This window comes from Antennarius striatus, chromosome 13 (genome assembly GCF_040054535.1).
Source record: "Antennarius striatus isolate MH-2024 chromosome 13, ASM4005453v1, whole genome shotgun sequence".
Classification (NCBI taxonomy): Eukaryota; Metazoa; Chordata; class Actinopteri; order Lophiiformes; family Antennariidae; genus Antennarius; species Antennarius striatus.
The window spans coordinates 20,565,135-20,589,980 of record NC_090788.1 but is presented as its reverse complement, the minus strand read 5'-3'; the positions used below and the strand labels follow the sequence as shown (position 1 = coordinate 20,589,980).

The 24,846-nt window shown below is 41.6% G+C and overlaps 1 protein-coding gene across 2 annotated transcripts; it reads left to right on the top strand.

Annotated features, from left to right (window-relative positions):
* The first annotated feature begins 435 nt into the window (after window positions 1-435).
* Window positions 436-24,311, top strand: acsl6 (acyl-CoA synthetase long chain family member 6). Of its 2 annotated transcripts, XM_068331478.1 has the most exons (22): window positions 436-612; window positions 720-848; window positions 9,729-9,949; window positions 10,857-10,971; window positions 11,128-11,192; window positions 11,318-11,419; window positions 11,512-11,611; window positions 11,740-11,918; window positions 12,098-12,130; window positions 12,368-12,419; window positions 14,542-14,615; window positions 14,777-14,854; window positions 17,186-17,320; window positions 17,605-17,739; window positions 18,203-18,298; window positions 18,822-18,894; window positions 20,971-21,059; window positions 21,225-21,341; window positions 21,436-21,579; window positions 21,723-21,824; window positions 22,239-22,310; window positions 22,490-24,311. In XM_068331478.1, the coding sequence occupies exons 2-22, from the start codon at window positions 803-805 to the stop codon at window positions 22,628-22,630; spliced, it is 2,169 nt and encodes a 722-aa protein (XP_068187579.1). In that variant the 5' UTR covers window positions 436-612; window positions 720-802; the 3' UTR covers window positions 22,631-24,311. The 2 variants fall into 2 exon arrangements, with proteins under 2 accessions (XP_068187579.1, XP_068187580.1); XM_068331479.1 differs by lacking the exons at window positions 436-612; window positions 720-848 and adding an exon at window positions 904-1,771.
* Window positions 24,312-24,846: the final 535 nt, after the last annotated feature.

The following is a 24,846-nucleotide window of genomic DNA, read 5'->3' as shown; positions in this document are numbered from 1 at the left end:
ACGTCACAAGGTAATCTCAGTCTTGATTTCATTGTGATTTGTCTCATCTCTGCTGATACCAGTTGGAGTCTTTCTCGGGGTTACTTTAGTTCATAAGGGCGTGTCTTACTGCACCACGTGACTTGTGATGCAAAGTTACCCGGCGTCCAAACTGTGCTCAGCTGCAGGGACAGTCTGCATGGTGTGATGTTCCACGGACAAATCAACACAGAGACTATAAAGACTGTAAAAAAAAATTAAAAAATAAAGTGATATTTTAAAATATATACGAATAAAAAAAACACATAGGATGAATCACAAACAATCACATTTAATCTTTTTATGGTATAAAACGAAATAAAAATCCAAATGTATACTGCGTCTTCAGGAAAAACAAACAAACCCTGAATTGCATGAATATTTTACAATAATTATGTATATTAAATTAATGTCTCGTTTGCGTTTAGTGGAGCAATTAAACCTCCACACTCCTGGTGTCGATCGCATCTCTCGTCCGACCTCCACAGCCCGTCATTCCAGCAGGCGTGTCTGCGCAGCAGCCAACCGGGTGAAGGTGAGGCGCGCCGCAGAGGGAAGGAAGGCGCGTCTGCAGGTTGATCCGCGAGTTCCACGGTGAGCGTCACCCCCCCCGGGTGTCCAGCACCTCTTCTGTGGTCTGTGGTCTCAGATCTATCCTCACCCCCACATACCCCACCCCTCCTCTCTCCTTAATCTCTCAGATTGCCGGCCACTTGGTGCAGTCGATGCTGCAGTTGTGATCCGCTTCCTGCGCCGGGACCCCCCCTGACTCAATGAGAAAGACATGCTCGCATTCGTGTTGGTTTCTGGGACGCTCTGGATTATATTAGGTGAGTTTTTAAGGAGCTTCCTTTTTTCTTCTTCTTTTTTTTTTTTAGGTGATTTCAGTGTTCAGGGCTGAGATGGAAACCTGGGCTCCTGTCCGCCGGGTTCCCCACTACCGGCTTTTTCATTCATTCCCATCTTGAAGCAGCAATGCGTCATTCGGTGCTTTAAAATCACGGTAAAAAACACTCACTGTGCTTATGATTTTTAATAAGATTAGCGCAACCCAAGCGTTCAGCCGGCGTTCCGGTTGAGCAGGCTCAGCGCATTCCTGCTTTACCGTCCAGGACGCGTCAGAGCGCACGAAGACTCTTCTTCCTTTTCTGGTTCTATTTCTGATCAGATGGACGAGAATGTGGATCATCCCGAGCATCATTTTCCACGTCAAAGTCCGTGTTTTTACGCAGGAGATTCCAAACTCAAATGTCGCGTCTTTGCGCTCTTGGACACATAGACGCGCTGAAACGTGCGCATCTGAGGCCGGCCAGCTGCTAAGGTGGTGTGACATTGTGCGTAGAACCCGGACACACGTCATCTTTAAACCCTGTTAGGTAACGGCGTCTCTTTTGACGCCCCTCTGTGCGGCTTTTGCAGAAACCTGGATGTAGTGACGTGGAAACACCACCCGTGTTTTTATTAGATGTGTTACTGGATGTAAATGTGTGCCGGAACACCGGGGGTGAGACATTTTGTCTGTGGTGTCCTCTGCCATGGAGGGATGGAGGGAGGGCGGATGAGGCGCATGACGCGCGCAGATGGAGGCAGCCGATTGGACGGAGCTGTCCACGCGACGGGGGTGCTGAAATATTGTGGCCTACCGGCAAACCGGGCAGGACGGTGCGCTCCGGTTTTTACCGACGGCACCCCCCCGAACAGTGCGGGGTTCACCTAGAGGCACGACCTCTTATGGATTACCTTGGTTTTAATGGTAAATGGAACTTTTCTTTTCCCTCAGCATCTATATGGCTCAGCAGATGTTGTACATTATGGTATGGTTGCTAGGCGACGAGCAACCCCAACAGTTGGGATTTTAGTTGCTGCATTAATATTACATTGTGCTGCTGCATTTTTAATATCTGGTGCAGCCGGTGCAGAAGTGAAGCTCCAAACTGTTTAAAACTGACTCCGTGGTTTTATGTGAACCCCCGGCCCCCCAGAGGAGATTCATGACACCTCTTACCTGTCCTCGCATCCGCATCCTTGCTGCTCTTCATTATAAATAATTCATTTTAATCCCGTCTAGTGCAGCTCCTCATGCGGCGTGAACGGATTCTATACCCTCAATGTTTAATTAAAGGATAGTTGTGGCTTTGCCCCACTTTTAACCAAACTAATTATAGACTATTCTAGATATTTTAGGATTGTAAGGCCTCTGCTTGACACAAGGCCTTAATGAGAAATAATGACTTTAGTTTTAGTTTTGCTGTGTTGCCTCTGTGGCTGTTGGACAGGAAGTTGTGGGGATTGGCTAAACTTAAAGATGCAAACTTTCAAATTAAAGATACACTGCAGAGTGCACAGAGAAACAGGCTGTTAAATGTCACCTGACGAGTGATCGTCTGCTGTTGTGTTCGTGCGCTGAATGTTCAGAGGTCACGTTCTGGACAAACGTGGGTCACGATGCGGAGCTGCAGATCTACTCTACATACAGAGCGCTTTAAAGTCTCAGTCTTGATGCAATCAGCGATATCAGCCAATGTGAGTGCTCTCACGTCGACACGGCAGCTCTCCATATCTGTGCATTGTTGCTGTGTCAGCAATCATGTTGTACGATGCAGACCAGTAATGGTTTGTCTTGAAGTGCTGATACAGGTCTGCTGAGAAGGTTTACGCATTTCTCAACATCGACGCTTTTTTTTAATCTTCACTGTGAGTCTTTAAAATAAAAATGTCTTTTAAGGTTAAAGGTTTCAATTGAAGGGGGTCATAACTGTAATTTCAAATACAATTAATGTGTGTGATTAGCTTCAATATGTGGATGATAGTAGGATGAACAAAAGCATCTATCTTTATGTGTGTGTTCCTGTATGGGTATCATTTACTGAGGGGGAGGAGTGTCGCTGTGTGTTTAAGCAGGGGGAGGGTATGAGGGAGAGAGTGTGGTGGAGTGAGGACTGGTTGGGTGTGGTGAGAGAGTGCAGCATCCGACAAACCTGAGGGTGGTGTGATACGGTGGCCAGGCAGGCCCAAAATAGAGCAAAACGCATTTTGATGCCTCCGTCTTGCCTGCCTCAGCTTCATCGGGCTAGTAAGAAGGTAATCAGTGTATTGGACACACACACACACACACACACACACACACACACACACACACACACACACACACACACACACACACACCTCAGGCCTCGGCTGCTTTGACTCTTGCAGTTCAGTTACACATGTTTGTTTCATTCTCTTGCTCTGACGTGCTGAAGCTTCAGATTTATATTTATAATATAAATCTGTAAATTATTATAAAATTGTAATTTATAATATACATCTGCATTTATAATATACATTTATAATATCAATTTATTTATAATGTATAATATCAATCCTTTTATAATATAATATAAATTTAATATACATTTATTTATAATATAAATTTATATTATGAATTTATAATATTAATGTATTTTAAAAATTTATATTTCTAATATTTGTTGCCTGTCCTGTTTGAATATTTCCTTGTACTTCTTTAATCTGGTGCTTCTTCTTCTTCTTTTCCTTTCGGCTTTACCCTTCAGGGGTCGCCACAGCGAATCAATTGCCTCCATCTAGCCCTGTCTTCTGCATCCTCTTCTCTCACACCAACTACCTTCATGTCCTCTTTCACTACATCCATAAACCTCCTCTTTGGTCTTCCTCTAGGCCTCCTGCCTGGCAGTTCAAAACTCAGCATCCTTCTACCAATATATTCACTATCTCTCCTCTGGACATGTCCAAACCATCTCAGTCTGGCCTCTCTGACTTTATCTCCAGAACCTCTAACATGTGCTGTCCCTCTGATGTACTCATTCCTGATCCTATCCATCCTGGTCACTCCCAGAGAGAACCTCAGCATCTTCATCTCTGCTACCTCCAGCTCTGTCTCCTGTCTTTTCCTCAGTGACACTGTCTCTAGACCAAACAACATCGCTGGTCTCACCACAGTTTTGTACACCTTTCCTTTCATTTTAGCTGAAACTCTTCTATCACACATCACACCTGACACTTTCCTCCACCCGTTCCATCCTGCCTGGACACGCTTCTTCACCTCTTTACCACACTCTCCATTGCTCTGGACTGTTGAGCCTAAGTACTTAAAATCCTCCACCTTCTTGATCTCTTCTCCCTGTAACCTCACTCTTCCACTTGGGTCCCTCTCATTCACACACATGTACTCTGTCTTACTGCGGCTAACCTTCATTCCTCTCCTTTCCAGGACAAACCTCCACCTCTCTAGCTTCTCCTCCACCTGTTCCCTGCTCTCACTACAGATCACAATGTCATCTGCAAACATCATAGTCCATGGAGATTCCTGTCTAACCTCGTCTGTCAGCCTGTCCATCACCATAGCAACAAGAAGGGGCTCAGAGCTGATCCCTGATGCAGTCCCACCTCCACCTTGAACTCCTCTGTCACACCTACACACACCTCACCACTGTCTTACAGTCCTCATACATGTCCTACACCGCTCTAACATACTTCTCTGCCCCTCCAGACTTCCTCATACAATACCACAGTTCCTCTCTGGACACCCTGTCATCAGCTTTCTCCAGATCTACAAAAACACAATGCAGCTCCCTCTGGCCTTCTCTGTACTTCTCTATCAACATCCTCAACACAAATACTGCATCTGTAGTACTCTTTTTTGGCATGAAACCATACTGCTGCTTCTATCAGTGTCTAATTTTGCTCTTATCTGTCGGGGTGTGTGTTCAGTGTGAATGGGCTGTAACAGCATCTGTATACGTATGCAGCGGTGAGAGAAACAGGGAGAATTTGGGATTTGACTCCTCCAGGAGGGGTCTACATGGAGGAAGAAGAGGAGTGGCAGATATCAGTGTTTATAAGTGCTTAAAATCCAGTAGGAGAATTGGTCCTGATGATGGATGATGAAGAACTGAGGTTAAACTCAAAAGGAAGGAAACCTGAAAAAGACAGTCAGAGAAAGCTGGGTTGCTTTAAATAGAGAGTGAGGTTACTGCTGGTCATCACTCTCTGTGCTAATAGGCTCTAATCTCTCCATGCTGGGCTCTAATCGTTGGTGACGGCCCTCAGATGGCCTGATGGGGCGGGGCCAAAGGACGAACGGCTGTGTTTCCTCCTCGCTAAGCCTCAGAGGTCACAGGAAGTCTAAGCGGCCCTTTCAGGGGCCTTCATCCCCGCGTCGCTCTAGTGCTCACACTGAGGGAGGAAGATGAAGGTAACATAAATATAGAGAAGGAAGCTGCTTTAAAAAAGTGTTAACGCAGTGGTTTATTTGTGATTATTTGGATGGAGTGAACGAAACAATCCTGCGTGGGGAGCTATTACAGGTCCTCAGGGCTGTGACTGTTCAAAGGCACTTTAGATGTCATTTGTGAGGATGTGCCCCTCCCTTTTACAAAATACTGACACATCTGGGAAGCACGGAGCTTTTTATGAGTGGATAGAGCTGGAAATCCTTTATTTCTTGTACGGCACTGATTCCTGAGCCACAATTAAATTAATTCCTTTTGATTGTCATGAAATCCGATAAGATCTAGAATGATGCTGTGGTTAAACTCAGATTTGCAGCTGGTTCAGACGTGTGAAACACTTACATTTATGACAGATTTCATTGTCGTAGCTGAAACATCTCAGATCTCTGATAGTTTAGAGATGATGCTGATCAGCAAAGCAAAGCACCAAACCTAGATGTGTCAAACTGAAGGCCCGGGGGCCAAATGTGGCCCACCATATCATTTGATGTGGCCGGCGAGAGCATAAAAGGTCAGAGTGTCTAAAAATAAATCGGTCAAAAGTATGCTTTGACCAAAAACTACTTTTCCCACAATTTTAATCCTGAAAAAATAACATTTTGAACAAAGTTAACGTCCTAACTTGTGTCTGATGTTATTTTTCTTTATTCTCTTGAATAGTTTGATCCTTGATTGATGGAGTTCTGTGGGTTTAATAACCTGACAAATAAAAGGATTTATTATAACAGAGAAACAAACAAACATATTTTTTCTGTCTAACTGTGATGTTTGTAACTTGAATAAGTAACAAATTCAGAGTTATTTAACATTAAGGAGTAGTTACATTTATTTTACATTACATTGAGTTACATTTAGTTACATTTATTAGTTACATCTGGCCGTTATTGTGATGTGGCCCTCGGTGACACCCCTGGTTTATTACTTCATCAGCACCAGAACTACTGCTGAATGGATCCAAAGGTTGCATGATGGGTTTTCTTGGTGCTCACAGATTAAACTGGGAGGACTTTGAGTTCACAAACTGATAAAACTGATGGGGATGCTGACGTGCTGCTCCTCAGTCTGAGCAGCTGCAACAACAGCCTTTGTAGAAAAGCAACGGGATATGGCCCAAAAGAGAGGTGTGTGTGTGTGTGTGTGTGTGTGTGTGTGTGTGTGTGTGTGTGTGTGTGTGTGTGTGTGTGTGTCTGGGGTCCACAGAATACCAAACCAGGCCATAGCCTGCAGTGGTGACCCTGGAAACAGCTGGAAAAACAACTCTGCTTGTCAAAAAAACAATGAAATGAAAATGCGCGGCGTGATTTCAACTGTTGGTGTAAAATCAGAGCAGGATAGTCAGTCTGTCAACACCAATACAAAACATGTGACAAATAAGTCCAGGATTCTTCCCTTCATCACAAATGATGCTGTTGGAATCCATTTTTCCTTTGTCAGCCAGAAAAGAAGGTGATAAGTAAAGCCTGAGGCTGGTGTTAGTGTTTAAATACGGTAATGTTCTCGCTACCAACAACGTGGTAGTGAAAACATGCTGTTTCTTGATGGAAATATCTCAACTGTATAACATAGGGTGAACAATCTGCTGCTATGTTGTGGAGATCTGTGGTCCATAACAGTCCAGAACAACGGTGTTTGTGGACAGAAGAGTCTCTGCTAGAATGAATGGCCAAAGTTTGGAAGACAGCGGTGAGGACAGACAGGAGGGACAGATTAGAGACAGTGGTGATGAAAAGAAGACAGGAAGTGGAGCTGGAGGAGGAGGAAATGAAGATGTTGATGTTCTCTAGGAATTCCAGGTTGGATCGCATCAGAAATGAGTTCATCAGAGGAACAGCCAGGGTGAGATGTTTTGGAGACAAAGTTAGAGAGAACAGACTCTGATGGTTTGGACACGAGAGATGGTGAGGATGTTGGTGAAAGGGGGATGAGGATGGAGCTACCAGGAAAGAGGGAAACAGGAAGACCAAAGAGAAGGTGGATGGATGTAGTGAGGAAGACATGAAGGAAGTCGGTGTTAGAGAGGAGGATGAAGATAGACTAACATGGTGACACACCCATAATAATAATATTAATAACACTGATTTTCTGCCGCTGAATCCGCTGTAGCGGGTCACGGGGAGCTGGAGCCTTAAATCACGTTGATTCAAAAATGCCAAATTACAAGATAATCACGTTGACACAGAATCCAAAAGAGAAGAAGAAGGAGGTCAGACATATCAGATGACGCGATGTGAAATATTCACCAACCTTTATTTATTTGCCACTTTAAATCACTTTAAATGCTGAGACTCGGAGAAGAATCTTAGTTGTTGATCAATGCTGAGTCTTCAGCCTGAAGAGAGGAGAGGCTGATTTTTATTTACTGCTTCGGGGTTAAAGTTAAACCACACAGAAGCTCCAGTTCCGCCCCACAATGGTGTCAGTAGGTTATGAAGTGTTTCTATATTTAGAGCTGGCAGAGTGCTGCTTCCTCTCCTCTTTTCAATCACCAATTTATCTGCTGACTGTCGTCCCCGCGGGCCAAATTATCCACACAATACAACACAAAGACACAAGCAGTGAGCGACACACCATCACCGCGACACACCTCTGTCTGAGGAGAAGAACCAATCAGAGAGCAGATGAGGTGAGGGGAAAAACGCAATAAAGACCAGTGGCAAAACGTGTCCCTGACTGGGATTCGCTCCAGATGAGTGTGAAAAAAAACTGGTGATAAACACAATGATAAAAATATATTGGGTTGTAATTACAGAAGCTTTTCTCTTTGAATTAATTACATCTTAATGACTCAGAATCATGTTCATGGCCCAGTAGACCAGACAAGAAGATCATACTGGTGTGTGTGTGTGTGTGTGTTTAATGTTTCACAAAATACTGTTTTAACACTTTCCAGGGGGCTAAAAGTTAAATAAGCAAAACGTGTCAGCTTTAGATCGTTGATTTTTCAGTGTGAAGTCATTAAATGTCACACTCATTCCAGACAACTCCTTAAGAATACAAACTATATATAGAATTAAAATAATTATAAGATAATGTATGCAGAAAAGATCAGATCTGGTTATGTCTGTTTCTCCCATCTTTTTATATTTGAACTTTCTTTTTTTCTGCTGTTAAGAGAGTTTATGTCAGTCTTCTGTCTACTTCAGATTACTGAATCTACACTTTTACAGTACTATGTGTACTTATACTAATCTATATTAATGCTTCCATCTCTGTGCAGTACTTGAAAATGCAGCATGAGGATCAGACTCCAGCAGTGAGCAGTCAGACACACAGAATGATTATTAAGAGGTTTCTAGTACGTATTATAATACGCAACATTTCTCAGCATCTGAGCCCCCACACCCCCCGAAAAAAGTAAATAAAATCCTGGAAGATCTGAAAAAAAAAAAGACAACTGAGAAAGAGGAAATATATGAGCAGTGTTGAAAAAGAGAAGCAGGGAGTGTTGTGGTGTTCGACACTCAGAACAAAAAATAGTTCGTAAACCGGTTAATAACGTTCATGGAAAATATAAATAGGTAGGCAGCTTTAGGACTTTTAAATTAGTTTACATACAGTAGATACGTCCTTACAGTAAACAGAACAACAGCCCTGATCCAGTCGCAGAACAGAGGATGGAGAATCAGAGGAAGACGGAGAAGCTGAGGCAGCTTCAAAGCGTCAAAGCTTCAAAGTTTCAGAGCAAAGCTCAGAACTCTGTTCTGAAAATGACTGGCAGCCAATGAGTTAATGTCGTAATCAATCATTTTTCAGATTGACAGACTGCAGTGTTAACTGTTATTAATATAATCCAGATCCCTGACTGCTGGTGATTTGCCTCAACTTCTCTTTGAGTGAAAGACAGGAAGTGAAACGTGAGGTCAGATATTTTATTCAAGAACAAAAAAAAAAGGTATTAACGGGTTACTTTTATTCTGAACAACTGATTCTGTCCCAGAACATTAAAAAGTATAAAGTTTTTTGGTTTTGTTTTCATTCCTGGCAAAATACAAAAAGTTTCTGGTTTTCACTTTTTTTCCATGTACTGGTTCAGAGCCCTGGTTTAAGGATTATTTGTCTTTATATTTATATATATTCTTTATATATATTTTCTTCGTCTGTGTGAACAGCTCAAATGAGGGAATCAGATGGAATCAGATTAGCAGAGTAAACATAACCATTTGTTACATTTTGTTTTTGAATGTCGTGTATTCGACTTCCTGCTTTGAACAGTCAGTTCATACGATCCAGCTTCCATATGGTAAAAAAAAAGGAAGTCATCTCCAGAGAAATGAGGAAGTTGTGTTTCCCATCATCTCAGAGTGTTCCTCTACACGGCCTGTTGGCGTCTGGTGGGCCCCTCCCACACATGATCACCTAGGAAATGATTCTGTCTACTCCCAAAATGTAACGTAACCCCTTACCTTCCTGAGGTAAGGGGTTACATGCCTGGTGAATCGTGTCTCTTTGCCCCTCCAGCGCTGAGCTCCACCCTGATGGAGAAGATGCAGGCCCAGGAGATGATGGGGGGCCTGCGGGTGCCAGAGATGGGCGAGCTGGGTCACTTCTTCAGCTCCCTGCCCACCTCCACGCTGGTGGGCATCGGCGCCTTGACCGCCGTGCTGGCGTACTGGTTGGCCACCAGACCCCGTCCCATCAAACCCCCCTGCAGCCTGTTGCACCAGTCTGAGGAGGTGCCGGTAGGACGACACACACACACACACACACACACACACACACACACACACACACACACACACACACACACACACACACACACACACACACACACACACACACACACACACAAAGAGATGGGTCAGCAATAAATTAAGGCACCTTCGTTCACACCAAAGCTCGTTCTCCTCCCATCCGTTCTTGTCAAAATTAATGCAGCCCAACAATCCCGTGTTAATAAACGTGTAGAATTAGATTCTAAAATTCCATTCCACCTCTTGCAGGATCTTGGAGTGCTCCCCCTGCATTCATTACCAGCTTTTGTTTTTTTTAATTCTACTGTATACCTAAACCAGAAAAACCAAGTATCATATTTCACATGAGATTTTGTAACCTCTGCATCCTAAATCTGATATTTGAGCCGATGTTTACAATCTGACACATGTATTTGCCTTTTATAAAGAAAGAAAGAAAAGATAAATAGATAAATAAATTTAAAAAAAATAAATAAAATATATATATATATATATATATATATATATATATAAACACACATATATACTATATATATATATATAATTTTTATTTTTTTTAAATAAAAACTATTTAGTTCTTTTTTATTTATTGGTCAGAGGATTAAATAAACACTCCAGTTTTAAGAAGTTAAATTTCCTGATAATTGTTTCATGGTGCAGACTTTACAGACTGATTGATTTGAACGTGGGCTCTGAAGGTGCACCAGTCCACTCCGTGTGTATTTGGTTTTAAATTCAGTGTTGGGCAGACGACACAACACAACCACAGTATACATCTGTCTGTTTTATATTTACTCTATATTATCTGAATTTTCGAAAGCGATGCTATTAGACGTGAGAGAAACGAAAGTGATTTGTGACGTCACAACGTTCCTCTCTGTCTCCTTTACCACAGCATGAAGATGGAGGTCGCAGGTCCATGATGGGCGACAGCTCCAAGCTGCTGACTCATTACCATGACGACGCCAAGACCATGTACGAGGTCTTCCAGAGAGGCCTCCACATATCTGGTGAGTTTGGTTGTACACATCAACCTGTAATTCTGTATTCACCTTACAGTGTGTAACTATGTATTATATTTAAATGACATAATATTTAAAATTAAAGCTCTTCCACCTTGTTTTTATTTTACTTTACTTTATTTGATGTCTCTTTGTCTCCCCCAGGTGATGGACCTTGCTTAGGTTCACGACTCCCCAACCAGCCATACAAATGGATGTCTTACAAAGAGGTGAGTGTCAGGCGACAATTTATTTTATTTTATTGTATTTATGAAGTCATGACGTCATCTGTTTTCCTGGATGACTAGACTGTTTGGTGCTACCTGGTCCAATCGGATCACGTCTGTCTCCACAGGTGACGGACCGCGCCGAGCATCTGGGTTCAGGTCTTCTGCATCAGGGCTGCCAGCCAAACCCAAACCAGTTCATAGGAGTGTTTGCCCAGAACCGACCAGAGGTGACCCGCTGGTTTTCATGATGTCATCCATCAAACGTGTAGGAGTAAAAGTCATGTCTGACCTTTGACCCCTGTCTTGCCTGTGATCTTAGTGGATCATCTCAGAACTGGCCTGCTACACCTACTCTATGGTCGTGGTTCCCCTTTATGACACCCTGGGCCCTGATGCCATACGGTTCATCATTAACACTGGTAAGAACACACACACACACACACACACACACACTTGACCTCTTGTAACCATGGTGATCTGGCTTTCAAACAGTAAATATCAGTCTGACTGACTGATGACTGTTTCTGTCACATGACTGTCCCTCCAGCTGACATCTCCACAGTCATCTGCGACAAAGTGGACAAAGCCGAAGTGCTTCTGGGTAACGTGGAGCGGAAGGAGACTCCCGGCCTGAGAAGAATCATCCTGATGGACGCCTTCGACTCGGCGCTGGTGGAGCACGGCAGAGAATGTGGCGTCCACGTTCAGGCCATGGCGGAGGTGGAGGTGCGACAGGAAATCACTACCTGAGTGCTGTGTGAACTCTGATTTACGTAGTTTGATCAATCGTTGATGAAACGGTGTTACAATGACAGCTATAACGCCACATAACATACGTCCAAAAAAGTTTCAGTCCTCTACATGTTCATGACATTAATCAAATTTGCTCATTTTTTCTGTCACAGACTCAGGGCAGAGATCACCACAGAAACCCAATAGTAAGTACCCATAAAAACACACAGAGATGCTCAGATATTGTCGCTGTTATATTTAGTCCAGACTGAAATATCCTAGCAGAGACACAGTCTGCCAAAAAATGTTGCACAGGAGAACAAGTATTTGATCTCAGAAGATCGGTTCACTCACACAGAGGAACCGGTCAAGTCGTCTGGAGGTTGAAGTAGATTTTCTGAAGTCATGTGTCCGTCTCAAGCTGACGCAATATTTCTTCACAGCCACCAGCACCAGATGACCTTTCCATTGTGTGTTTCACCAGTGGAACCACAGGTAATCACCACGTCCGCCCACAGCCGGCTAACAGCACGGCTCATCCTTTAGTGCATAATGTGTCAAACTCAAGGCCCGGGGGCCAAATGTGGCCCTCCACATTTATTTATTTGGCCCACAATGCAGTATTTCCATTTTAACATCGATAAAACCATTTTGAACAAAGTTAATGTCCTAACTTGTGTTTGATGTTATTTTTCTTTATTGATTGATAGTTTGATCCTTGATTGATGGAGTTCTGTGGGTTTAATAACCTGACAAATGAAAAGGATTTATGTTAGAACAGAGAAACAAACAAATAGACATATTTTTTCTATGTAACTGAAATGTTTGTAATTTGAAGAAGTAATAAATTCAGTTATTTAACATTATGGAGTAGTTACATTTAGTTACATGTAATTTATTAGTTACATCTGGCCCTTTGAGGACAACCATGATGCTGATGTGGCCCTCGGTGAAAATGAGTTTGACACCCTTACTTTATTGATATGATAGTCAAAACTTACAGCCTCACTGATCAATACATGTAGTTTCTTCTCTGTTGTTCTGTGATGATTCACGTGCGTCTGCATGTCAATAATCCTCTGACACATCTTCAGTCTGCAATGGTTTTGTCTTCTCACAAAACGCACCGCAGAGACCTCTGCTGGATATTTGACCTGAATCCTGACATTCTAGTCAAGGGACTCATAATCAAGTAAACACTTTGTTTTCCCTTTTGTTTAAACAGACTTTCTTAGGGCAGCAGAGCACAGAGGTCAAGCAGGTCATCTTTAATTGTACTGCTATTAAATACCTATATGAAATTATGTTGGGGTTTTTTATAGAGACAAATACCAATATACTCAACAACTGTCTCATTCAAGAGTCTTTAGGGAAATATCCAATGCTGATTTCCAGGACTTGTCCATGGAATGGAGACAAAGATAGTGAAGTGGTGAAAGTTAAATACAATAAATATGCATTCATAACCATTACATTTCATTTAAAACTTAAAGTAGGAGTTCCAGAACTATTCTTCTTTATAAAAAAAGTTCCAAAAAAAATAAAAATAAAATAAAATCAAAAGCATGTTCAAAAAATATATTCAGTAAGAGTGAGAAGATAATTTCCCCAAGAGGGGCAATAAAGTGCGTTTGTTTTTTCCTCTTGTAGTGAACAGGTTAGACAGGACGGACACACACACACACACACACACACACACACACACACACACACACACACACACACACACACACACACACACACACACACACACACACACACACACACACACACACACACACACATGTATGCATATACAGTACATATGTGTGTGTGTGTGTGTGTGTGTGTGTGTGCGTCCTGTGTAAGTGTGCAGATTACACTGTCAAGACATTGAAAGGGTTGGTATTCCTTGTACCTGTCGGGATGGGAAGACTGAAGTTTACAGTAAATGAGCCAGAGGCTGAGCTCGTCCCCAGTTGCGGTGCCACCTGAGAATGTAGGCAAGAAGGAGCCGCTGTTGACTTTGACGGGACTATAACACGGTTATAACTGCAGCCCCACCAGAGTTCATCTGAGGACACTGGTGTCAGTTTACCAGCAGCTCCTGCTCTGTTCAGACAGGAAACTGTCGCCCCCTGCCGGCCACGAGCGACACGTGCAGCCGCGTCAACATGCATGCAGGCATTTCTTGAGAATTCACCTTGTTGCAACATCCGAACGATGATGTCACGTTGGGAAATGAAAAACGTTTGAAAAGCCATTGCTCCATAAAGACTGGTCTGTTTATAAATACGGTCTTAACAGTAAAAGAGAAATGATTTGCATTTCAGGGTTTTCTTTTTTTTTATGGACAAAGAGTTGTTTAAAATTGTGACATAATCGGTATCCTGAAATAATGAAGACATTTCAAAACATTTAGTTATAGGGATAGATAGGAAGTAAATTAAAAAAGATTTACATTAACAAATTATCATATATTGGAATTAATGAGTAGAAATGACATTTTAGGCTCACTTGCAAATCAATGAAAATTTAAAGTTTCCAAATGAGAAAAGAATTTAAACAGTGAAAACTTTTCTGTCTTTCCTTCATTAGAAATATACTATATTAAAAGCTGTTTTGTGTGCTTGGACAGGAAACCCAAAGGGAGTCATGCTCACCCATGGGAACGTGGTGGCAGATTTCTCAGGGTTCCTCAAAGTGACAGACGTGAGTGACCATGAATATCATTTTCTATTTTATCATGTTGACTCCTGGCTGTGAAGCAATTCTTCTATTATTTCTTCATTTTCCTTGCTTTTTTTCTTCGTCTTTGAATTAAACATTCCACATTCAGGTTATCTGATTGTTTTCCCTTCTGTTTCCTGCAGAAAGTCATTTGCCCAAACCAAGATGATTGCCTCATTTCCTTCCTCCCACTGGCTCACATGTTTGAGAGACTCATTGAGGTAAAGGATGCTAATCGAAACTAGTTGACCATAAGTATGAGATGGTTATTGGTTCAACATGTTTGAGCATGCTGGGACCAGAGGAGGGAGAAGAAAGGAAAGGTCATGTTGCATCAGGTTCTTGTTGAGCTTCCTTTCACACATGCTTCATGAGAACTCAGCTTCAGAGAATAAATGTCTCCGTGTGTTAAACCAGAAGTCAGGTGACTCCCCCATCCTTCTGTCCAGCTGATGAAATCCACTGGATTTTTCAGTTTCATTTTTAGTCAGGCACAAATTCCACTCGCCCCACAGCCCTGCAGGGTGACAGGAAGTGTCAGTCATGAACCAGAAAATCCCATCGTAATTTTTTTAATTATCTCCAGGCAAACAGGTTTCCCCGCATAAAAATCTAATTGTGACAGATCTGTCATCTTGGTTATTGAAACCAGCTGTGACTATTATGGGATATCAAGTTATTGTTTAAAACCACAACACACCGGCACTTTCCAAGGTCAATCTTAAAGAAGTTAAATGAACTGCTTTCTGGTTTTAGTTCCCCCCCCCCCCCCCCTCCATTCAAGGTTTAATAGTTTGCAAATAAAAAATAGCAAATACTTAAATTAAATAGATGAGAATATTTTTATTTCTGTGTTATTTGCTTCAGTTTTTCAGCTATTGTTTCCATCCTTGTTTTAACCATCATCTGACAGGAAATAGGAGATTTAGCCTCCAGCCTGTTGGTGAATGTTCAGTCAGTTGTCAGATTTGGATCATTTAAAAACATAAATACATAAATTATGAGGCTGAAGTTTTTCACTATGTGTCACGTGAGTGTGAGGCTGTTGGTCTGCTGGTGTCTGGCTCAACCTGTTTGCCTGTAGCCGTGTTGTTGTCAGTGTGAGGGTGTCACACAGGAAACCACCTAACGTCCCCGCGACGCAGATTATACAATCAGGACACACACACACACACACACACACACACACACACACACACACGCACGCACACACGCACACACACACACACACACACACACACACACACACACACACACACACACACACACACACACACACACACACACACACACACACACAACACACAACTTCAAATTCAATGGCATTTCAGGGACTTTACAGGACTGTTTCATGAAATTCAAGGACCTAACACAGCATAGTTTTAGATGTGGATCAAGATTAATTCCTGTGTAGTTTACACTTTGCACACTTTAAAATCTTCATAGCCAATAGTTGAACAGAGTGATACTTGAAGGTGTTAACACGCCCCTGATTGTGTTGTGTTACAAACAAGTCTGTTTTTGATTAACCATTGGTCCTGGAATTTTCCAGGCACAGCTCAAGGTTTACTCAGTGCTAGCGTTTCCTTGATTTTACAGAATCTGCATCAAATTTAATCAGTCGTGCAAGGTCGTTCATTAAGTCGTGACATTGCATGTCGGATCATGGCTGATAGAAATGCTGCGTTTAAAAAAAGAAAAAGAATTTTCATTCACAAAAGATATAGTTGGCTTTGTGACCCCAGACACAAGCTGCGTGTGTGGTGATCAGTTGTGTTTGTGGGGGAAACACCCAAATCAACTGTAAAAACAGTCAATCTAATGTTTGGACTGGATTTGTCAGTTACTGAAGTCAGAAATAAATCTAATAGTCATCAGGTTATGTGGTTTCTAAGTTGGCTGCTGGTGATTGAAGGCAGAAGCTTTGGTGGTCAGACTGGAAACAGTCACTGCTCAGGGTGTGTCGCTGTTACAATCATTAATAACAATAATAATTACTGTACTTTACTTTTTTCGACTCTACTTTTATTTATTCATCTTTTCCGCCGCTGGGAGGCGCTCTCTTCTTTAAGGCAGCCTGAGTCATAATAACAAAGAGTGTATGTTAATTTTCTTATTTTATTTGACTCTATTTTAATGCTTTATTCCTATACTTGTACTCTATGTATCCTTTATTTTCTAGTCCTGTAGAATAATTAATGCAAAAATACAGACCAGATTCTTGGAACAATGGTAATTTTTTTCAAATTTCATGCAAAAACAAATTTCAATTTAGTTCAATTTCACTCCTATTAGCTGTTTTGTGAACACTCAAACTTTCAATGTGTGCACATTGAAAGTTTATTTATTAGCTTAAAATAAATTTTAAAAAGTTATGTTTTAAGTTAATTTATTTACTTTAAACATAATTTTAATAATAAATGTCATAAATTAGTGTCTGGGAACATTTTCCTTGACATTTTTTACTTTGATGCTTTCATAAATGTTGCTGATAATCGTTCTTTGCTCACTGACACCTTGCTAAAGACATGGGATGCTTTCTGTCTCTGCAGTCGGTGGTGTACTGCCACGGAGGACGGATAGGCTTCTATCAGGGGGACATCCGCCTCCTCCCAGACGACATGAAGGCCCTGAGGCCCACCATTTTCCCAGTGGTGCCCCGGCTGCTCAACCGTATGTACGACAAGGTGAGACGAGCAGATGAACTGCTGGAGATACAGATGGGTTCCGGCAGCTGTGGGTCAGGGATAGAATCAAGTGTTTGTTTTGAATTAAATAATTCATCGAGTATTTTCATGAGGCATTTACGTTGTGTCATCAGAATAAAGCGAGAGAGGAGAAACTATGCATCACTGATGGGGTGTTTGGTGCTTCCTGTTGAATCTTGGGCAATGGAAATGAAGTAAATTTGTATGTTCTTAACGTGGATGACAAAAGAATGTCCCAAAATCAAACCTGGTCGACCCCACAGATCTTCAGCCAAGCTAACACCCCACTGAAGCGCTGGCTGCTCAACTTCGCTGCTAAAAGAAAAGGTGCTGAGGTCAGCAGCGGGATCATCCGGAGCGACAGCATCTGGGATAAAATCTTCTTCAGCAGGATTCAGGTGAACCGAGTCGCTGCCCCCTGACCCAAACAACACTTTGACAAATACACAGAAAAGCCTTTTTTCTTCTTCTTTTTTTCTCCTTCTTTTTTTACAGTGCGGTCTATTGAACTTTCAAATCCTCTTTTTAAAATCCTAAAGTCAGCTGATGTGAAAAGAAAGTTGTTGATTTTTACTTTGATGTCATGTTAGCACCACACTTTTTGTCATTTGTGAGGATTGTTCCATTACTACAGGCTTAAGGCCCACTCAGATGTGGTATTCCTCTGTAATAGAATGAATGTCTTACCGATTATTAACTACATCAGCAGAGATGTTAATAACTGACTGTCATCAGAGCCTGATGCCAGTGTTACCAAGTGGAACTCAGAAATATGACGTCACATTTTCATGTAAAATCACCAGTGTGTGAACATTTTTTAAATCATTAGTACGATAGGATTGATGTTTGTGCTCTGAACAGGCCAGCCTGGGAGGAAGGCTGAGGATGATTATAACAGGAGCAGCTCCTACCTCACCCAGTGTGCTGGGATTCCTCAGAGCAGCCCTGGGATGTCAGGTCAGACACACACACACACACACACACACACACACACACACACACACACACACACACACACACACACACACACATGCACACACGTACACACACACACATTACTTCTTATATTTTCAGTGCTCGATAGCTCCTCTCTGACGATTGGTCCTCACGTGACACCAAATTAATTCTAATGTTGTTCTGTAACTTCTGAATGAGAAATGAGAGAGGCGGGGTACACCCCAGTTAGGGTGCCAGCCAGCTCATCGCAGGGCCACACATAGACAGACAGCTACTCACGCTCACACCGATGGACAATTTAGAACTGCATACAAATTTAGAACTTGAATTGCCCACACTTTGCCCTACACTGCCCCCTAGTGGTCAAAGGGCGCCAATGTTAAAGCTAGGTGAGATCTATGGAGAAGTCTCCAATGAAGCCATCTCACTCAGAAGGTGAAATTTGTACAACACAATTTACAGTGTGTGTGTGTGTGTGTGTGTGTGTGTGTGTGTGTGTGTATGTGTGTGTGTGTGTGTACAGGTGTACGAGGCCTACGGGCAGACAGAGTGCACAGCCGGCTGCACCTACACCACACCTGGAGACTGGACCTCAGGTGAGATTCAGAGAGAATATTTTGTCTGATGAATTATCTGTGAGAGACTTTGTGTGTTTGAGTCACGGCTGTAAAGATAAAGGACTCCTGTAAAAAGAGAGTTTTTGATGTGACAGTAGATATTGTCACAGATTCTCATGTTTGATTGTCTCCACTCCCAGTTAAAGTTCACTTGATCCCACACAGTGGCAATGATGCAGAGAGAGAGTAAGGAGGAAGTTGTCCTATAAAATACAGTCGTACCACAAGATACGAGTTTAATCTGTTTATGACTGAGCTTGTGAATCAAACATTTATCCATTTAAAATAACTGAAATCATTTTAATATGTTCCTGTCTGTAAAAAAGCCCCTAATTATCAAAAAACAAAAGATTTTTATCAACCAATAGACATGCAGACTTCACCTGTGTATAATTAATTAGCGTATTTTCCGCACAATAAGGCGCACCTAAAAGCCTAAAATTTTCTCATAAACCCGTAGTGCGTCTTATAATCCGGTGCGTTTTATATATGGATTAATATTCATATTAATATTGGTTAAAAACATGATCGCTGAAAAAAAGCCGGCAGTCTGGGCGCCAGTCATGCCGCACTCCGCCACCAGGGGGCCCCCCTCACAAGGCACTCGGGCCCACGCCCCCTAACAACGGTAGTCAAGGGGCGTCACCAAAGTCCCGGCTCTGACTGAGCTGCTCTCAGACGGTAGAGCAGACTGTAGGAGCACCGGTGGTTACGTAGAGAAACATGAGGAACTTTCAACAATTCTATGAATAAAGTCTGACTGACTGACTGATCTCAGTATTTCTAACTATTTGGTGTCGGAAATAACCCACTTTAATCTGAATTGGTCTCAAAAAAATGCCATTGTGCTGGAATCTGGAATCTAGTGACGGTCCATTCTATTAGTCTGTGGAAACACACGGAGAAACTGGCATAAAGGTGAATGAAAGACCCTCAAAGCTGAAATTACAGCCTTTTCTGAAATTTCAAGAGCAGAGTCAGTTCTAGGAGTAAAACAGCGTCACGTTTGACAGTAAATTATCAGCCTGACATTAAAAACTAGTTAAAAAACTGTTTAGGACACACAGCAGCAAATAGTTGCACCTCAGCTCCGACTGGACTACCGATCGATCGAAACAATATTTAGTTAATAAAGGAAGACGAACGTCGGAGCTTAATATCTGCTTCGAACTTCAGATCAGGAAATAATCCGCTCTGTTCGCACTGACTGCACTCGTAATGAATTTAACCAGTTTTTAATGTCAGGTTTTTTAGTATGCGTGTTGATTTCTTTCTAAGATGGCAAAGTGATCAGGTTTCCTTGATGAGGCTCAGAATGGATTATTGATATAACAATAGGGGTCATTCAAAGGTAGTCAGGAAGTCATGAATGCAATCATGACTGTCTGAGCAGCGCGGCTCCATCTAGTGGACGGATTGCGCAACTACAGCCGCTGCAGTTTATCAAATACATTTTATTTATTTTTTTATTGTGTACACCTTATATTCCGGTGCGCCTTATATATGAAATAAATGATAAAACAAACAAATTATTAAGGGTGCGCCTTATAGTCCAGTGCGCCTTATAGTGCGGAAAATACTGTATATACTGTATACGTTACATAACAATGATAAAGAATTATGGTAAAGAACGAGATCTGGTCTCAGCCAACTCGCGTTGGTTTCCTGAAGCACGGCTCCTCAGATTTTGCTCGTAAGTCGAACAAAAATATAGACAGCAACGGCTCGTATCTCAAAAAACTTGTAGGTCGAGCAGCTTGTATCTAGAGGGGGAAAAGTTTGATTAATAAGGGAGGGAGAGCCAGTAAGTCACATTATATACATGATATTTTTTTTGTTTTTATTTATTAACTTCTGTTTTGATGGGGACCACTACTTAGAGCCGGATCTGTGCAGAAAAACATCAACTCCTTGATGTAATCACTAATGCACAGTAAAGTTCATTACAAGTTCATTTAATTTCATTGTGAAGTTGTAAATTATTAAAACTCCAACATTATTTGTTGGACGTCGTTCCAACTGTACGCTCAGTATTTGAGTTCTGATTGTGAACAGGTCACGTCGGGGCTCCGCTGCCATGTAATCTCATCAAACTGGTCGACGTTCCTGAGAAGAACTACTTTGCCTCCAAGGGAGAGGGGGAGGTAAGTGACGGGGTTTTAAAGACCACCAATAACATATTTAAATACCATATGTGTAGCAGCATCCACATAAAAAAGGACACTAGAGTAGAAAATTATCTTTGAGTATCTGATAGAATTAATTAAAATGTCAATAATGTATCCATACGTTCCTGTTCTTCTATCTAGGTTTGTGTGAAGGGACCAAATGTGTTCAAGGGCTACCTCAAAGACCCCGAGAGGACGGCTGAGACGCTGGACGCTGACGCCTGGCTTCACACCGGAGACATCGGCAAATGGTTACCAGTAGGTGTCCAGCTCACGTCACACGCGTCAGGATGTCAGGATGATGGGGTGGTGGATTGAACTTCAGTCTCTCTTTCACGTTGTTTCCTCATAGAATGGCACACTGAAGATTATTGACAGGAAGAAGCATATCTTTAAGCTGGCCCAGGGCGAGTACATCTCCCCGGAGAAGATCGAGAACATCTACATCAGGAGTCAGCCTGTGGCTCAGCTCTATGTGCATGGTGATAGCCTGCAGGTAGGAGCAGTGACACACACACGCACGCACGCACGCACGTACGCACGCACGCACGCACGCACACACACACACACACACACACACACACACACACACACACAAAACAATCATTAGTAACTCTAGTTTGTGTTTCCTCTTTCCAGTCGTGTTTGGTGGGTATTGTGGTTCCGGACCCTGATGTCATGCCAGAATGGGCCAAGAAACAAGGCATACTAGGAACCTACAAGGACCTCTGTAAAAACACAGTATGTGGAACACAAACACACACATAAAAAAGCCTCTAAGCAATACAGCTAGTCCTCTAATTATGAATACGATTGGTTCGGAGAAGTTTTTCATAGGTTGAATTGTTCATAAGTCGTCACTTATTGAATTTCAATATATAATCATCATTTGAGGTTATTTAAATGTCATTACTACTCTAAATACTAAAGTTTTATTCCCCAAGACTGACCAGAAATAATAACAGGACATAAAAACAAGACATAAACTAAACAAAATTCTGAATTACAATAAAGTCATTTACCTTTAGGCCCCAAATTTTTCGTAGACCCCGCATTTTCGTAATTCGGATATTGGTATCTTGATGACTACCTGTATTTATATTAAACTCTTCCAAAATATCTGAATTCTGAGAGTGACTTTATTCTTTGTCTCAGTTGTTAAAGAAGGCCATCCTTGAAGATTTGGTGCGTCTGGGCAAAGCCAGCGGACTCCACTCTTTTGAGCAGGTAGACAATTTGATCGTTTTTTAAAATTCCACTTGGAAAATATTGCATGACCCTAATGTTACAACACGTCATGTTTTCTGTATTAAATATACATTTTTCAAATATTAATGAATTGTAAAGCATATATTATTCTTACATCTTTCTGAAGCAATGACATTCTTCAAAAACTGCATTTAAAGGTGAAGAACATCTACATCCACAATGAGATGTTCTCCATTAGGAATGGTCTACTAACGCCAACACTCAAGGCCAAGAGACCCGAGCTGAAGGAGTTCTTCAAGGAGAAAATCGACCAGCTCTACAGCAGTATCTCCATGTGATGGCAGGAAAACCTCACCTTCCTTCACCACTAAGATCTGCATCCATCGCTGACCTGCAGTGAGATGACGATGCAACACCTTAGGATTAACATGCGAGCCAAACCAGGTCCTTCACCGGAAGATTCAAAATGCTCGAAAATCAAAAAAAAAAAAGAATCAAAATACAAAACACATAATTATTTGTTTGTCATTTTATACATAATTGTGTCATGATAGCATAAAGTGTTAAAACTTATTTCACTTTTTGCCTGAATTTAAAAAAAAAAAAATTGATATCAAAGTGGTGCGATTCGGTGTTGTCCAGCAGAGGGCGACACTCACCTGATGAGATTAACTATAGGGAGCGTCTATTCATTTTAATGGGTCTATGCAATGGAACTAGTTCTCCTTTTGAGATGAACACACTACAGTATCAAGGCCTAAATGAAATCAGTGGCTGATGTTAGCCACGACTCTCCTTCACATTAAAACATTTTTCTCATTGACACTGTTTATTCCACATTCAATCACACATGTACTTGAATATTTAAGGGATGGACTGTGCCACAAACAATCATTGTTGACGTCTGTATAAACCCCCCCCCCCCTGTGGCCTGAAATTGATCACATCACAATTTAAAAAAAAACAATTGAGAGGTAAAAGCTAAATAATGTAATCATTAATTTAAAATTTAAATGTTTTGAACAGACATATGACGTAATTTCATATGATTTTGTTGTTTAGGTTGTTTTCGCTGAAGCATTTTAAATCTTCCATGCATTGCTACTTGCTATCCACCCAAACAACCACCAACCTCAGACACCCATCACACCTTTAAGTTGAGCGGTCCATTCCTACTTCCTGTCAACCTCCAGCCTCCATCAGTGTAAACCTACCAGCCAACCAACCTGAAACCAACAGTCATACGACAGCAAGCGTGATGTCTTTGTTAGTTGTGTAGGAGATGTCTAGATCTGTGATCATGCTGACACCTTGTGGGTCAGAAACTGTCTCTGTCCCCGGTGGAAATCTGTAGATCTTCATCCGGGCTGCTGGCAGCAGTACCTTTATCGGGACCTGATGAATCTCCCCTGATTCAACACAGTTTTAAACATGCATGTTCGGGGTTCGCACTCCGCTGCTGATTCTTCATTTGCATCCATTTCAGCTCAAAGACTTTGTGGGATTAACATAAAGAGAGGTGATGCAGGTGCAGAGCTCAGGGCGGTGCATGCAGTTTGCCCTGTGATGCTGTGACATCACCATTCTCTCTTTGTGGCATTAATAGCAGGTTTTTTGCAGCTGCCCACGCTCACTGCTGCTGGTTCAAGGTTTTGTGATGAAGTCAAAGCTGATGGATCCACTCACTGAAGGAAAGAAGATCAATCATCAATGTTATTTGGTTTTTTGGGAGCTGACACGTATTAATACTGTATAGGCTTTTTAATTTGATTACTGTCCCCTAGCATAAACAATGTGAATGTACAGAAATGAGGACAGCTAGATGTAACCATACTTATTAAATCAAGGGGTTGAATGATTATTTTTTTCTCTCTTGGGTGTAGTCAGATGGATTGTACTTATTTATTTATCCACTCTGCTGTAAAAAGGAATCGGCACCATATCCTTGTAATGATTTAGTGCAGCAATGGGGATGATGGAGGGATGGGATCAGGACGTGGGAAATACAATAAAAGATGTTCTGGAATGATTTCAAACACGCGTGTTGTTTCTTCTTTTAGGGATGTAGTCAGTGATTTTGAATATGATAGAGAATGGTTTCCATAGGGCTGCTGTTTGAAATGAAAGTACTTGTGTCATTACGTGACAGTCCCTCATTAAACTCAGATGAAGTACCGACTACAGTAAGAAACATAAAGTTGAAGCATTTCAAAATTTACCAGTTACATGCAGTATATTTAGTATTTTCCATTATACTTATAAATTATTCACTGTCAATGGCCGGCTGTGTATTTTAATACAGACAGTGGGTACATGTATTATGTGGATTTTGATGATATTAAAAAGGTTAACAGGAAACTATTGCTGGGATGGAAAACCACACATGAGGGTTTTTAAAAAAAAAGTTTATTTCAACTTAATTAAACAAATCTTACCTTACATTACAGATTAAAAATATTAAACATTAAATCTCTTACTATTTATTTCCCCAGAACAGTTAACGGCGGACACGCCTCTGATTGGCTGCTGCTGATTGGCTAAACCGCCTGCAGCT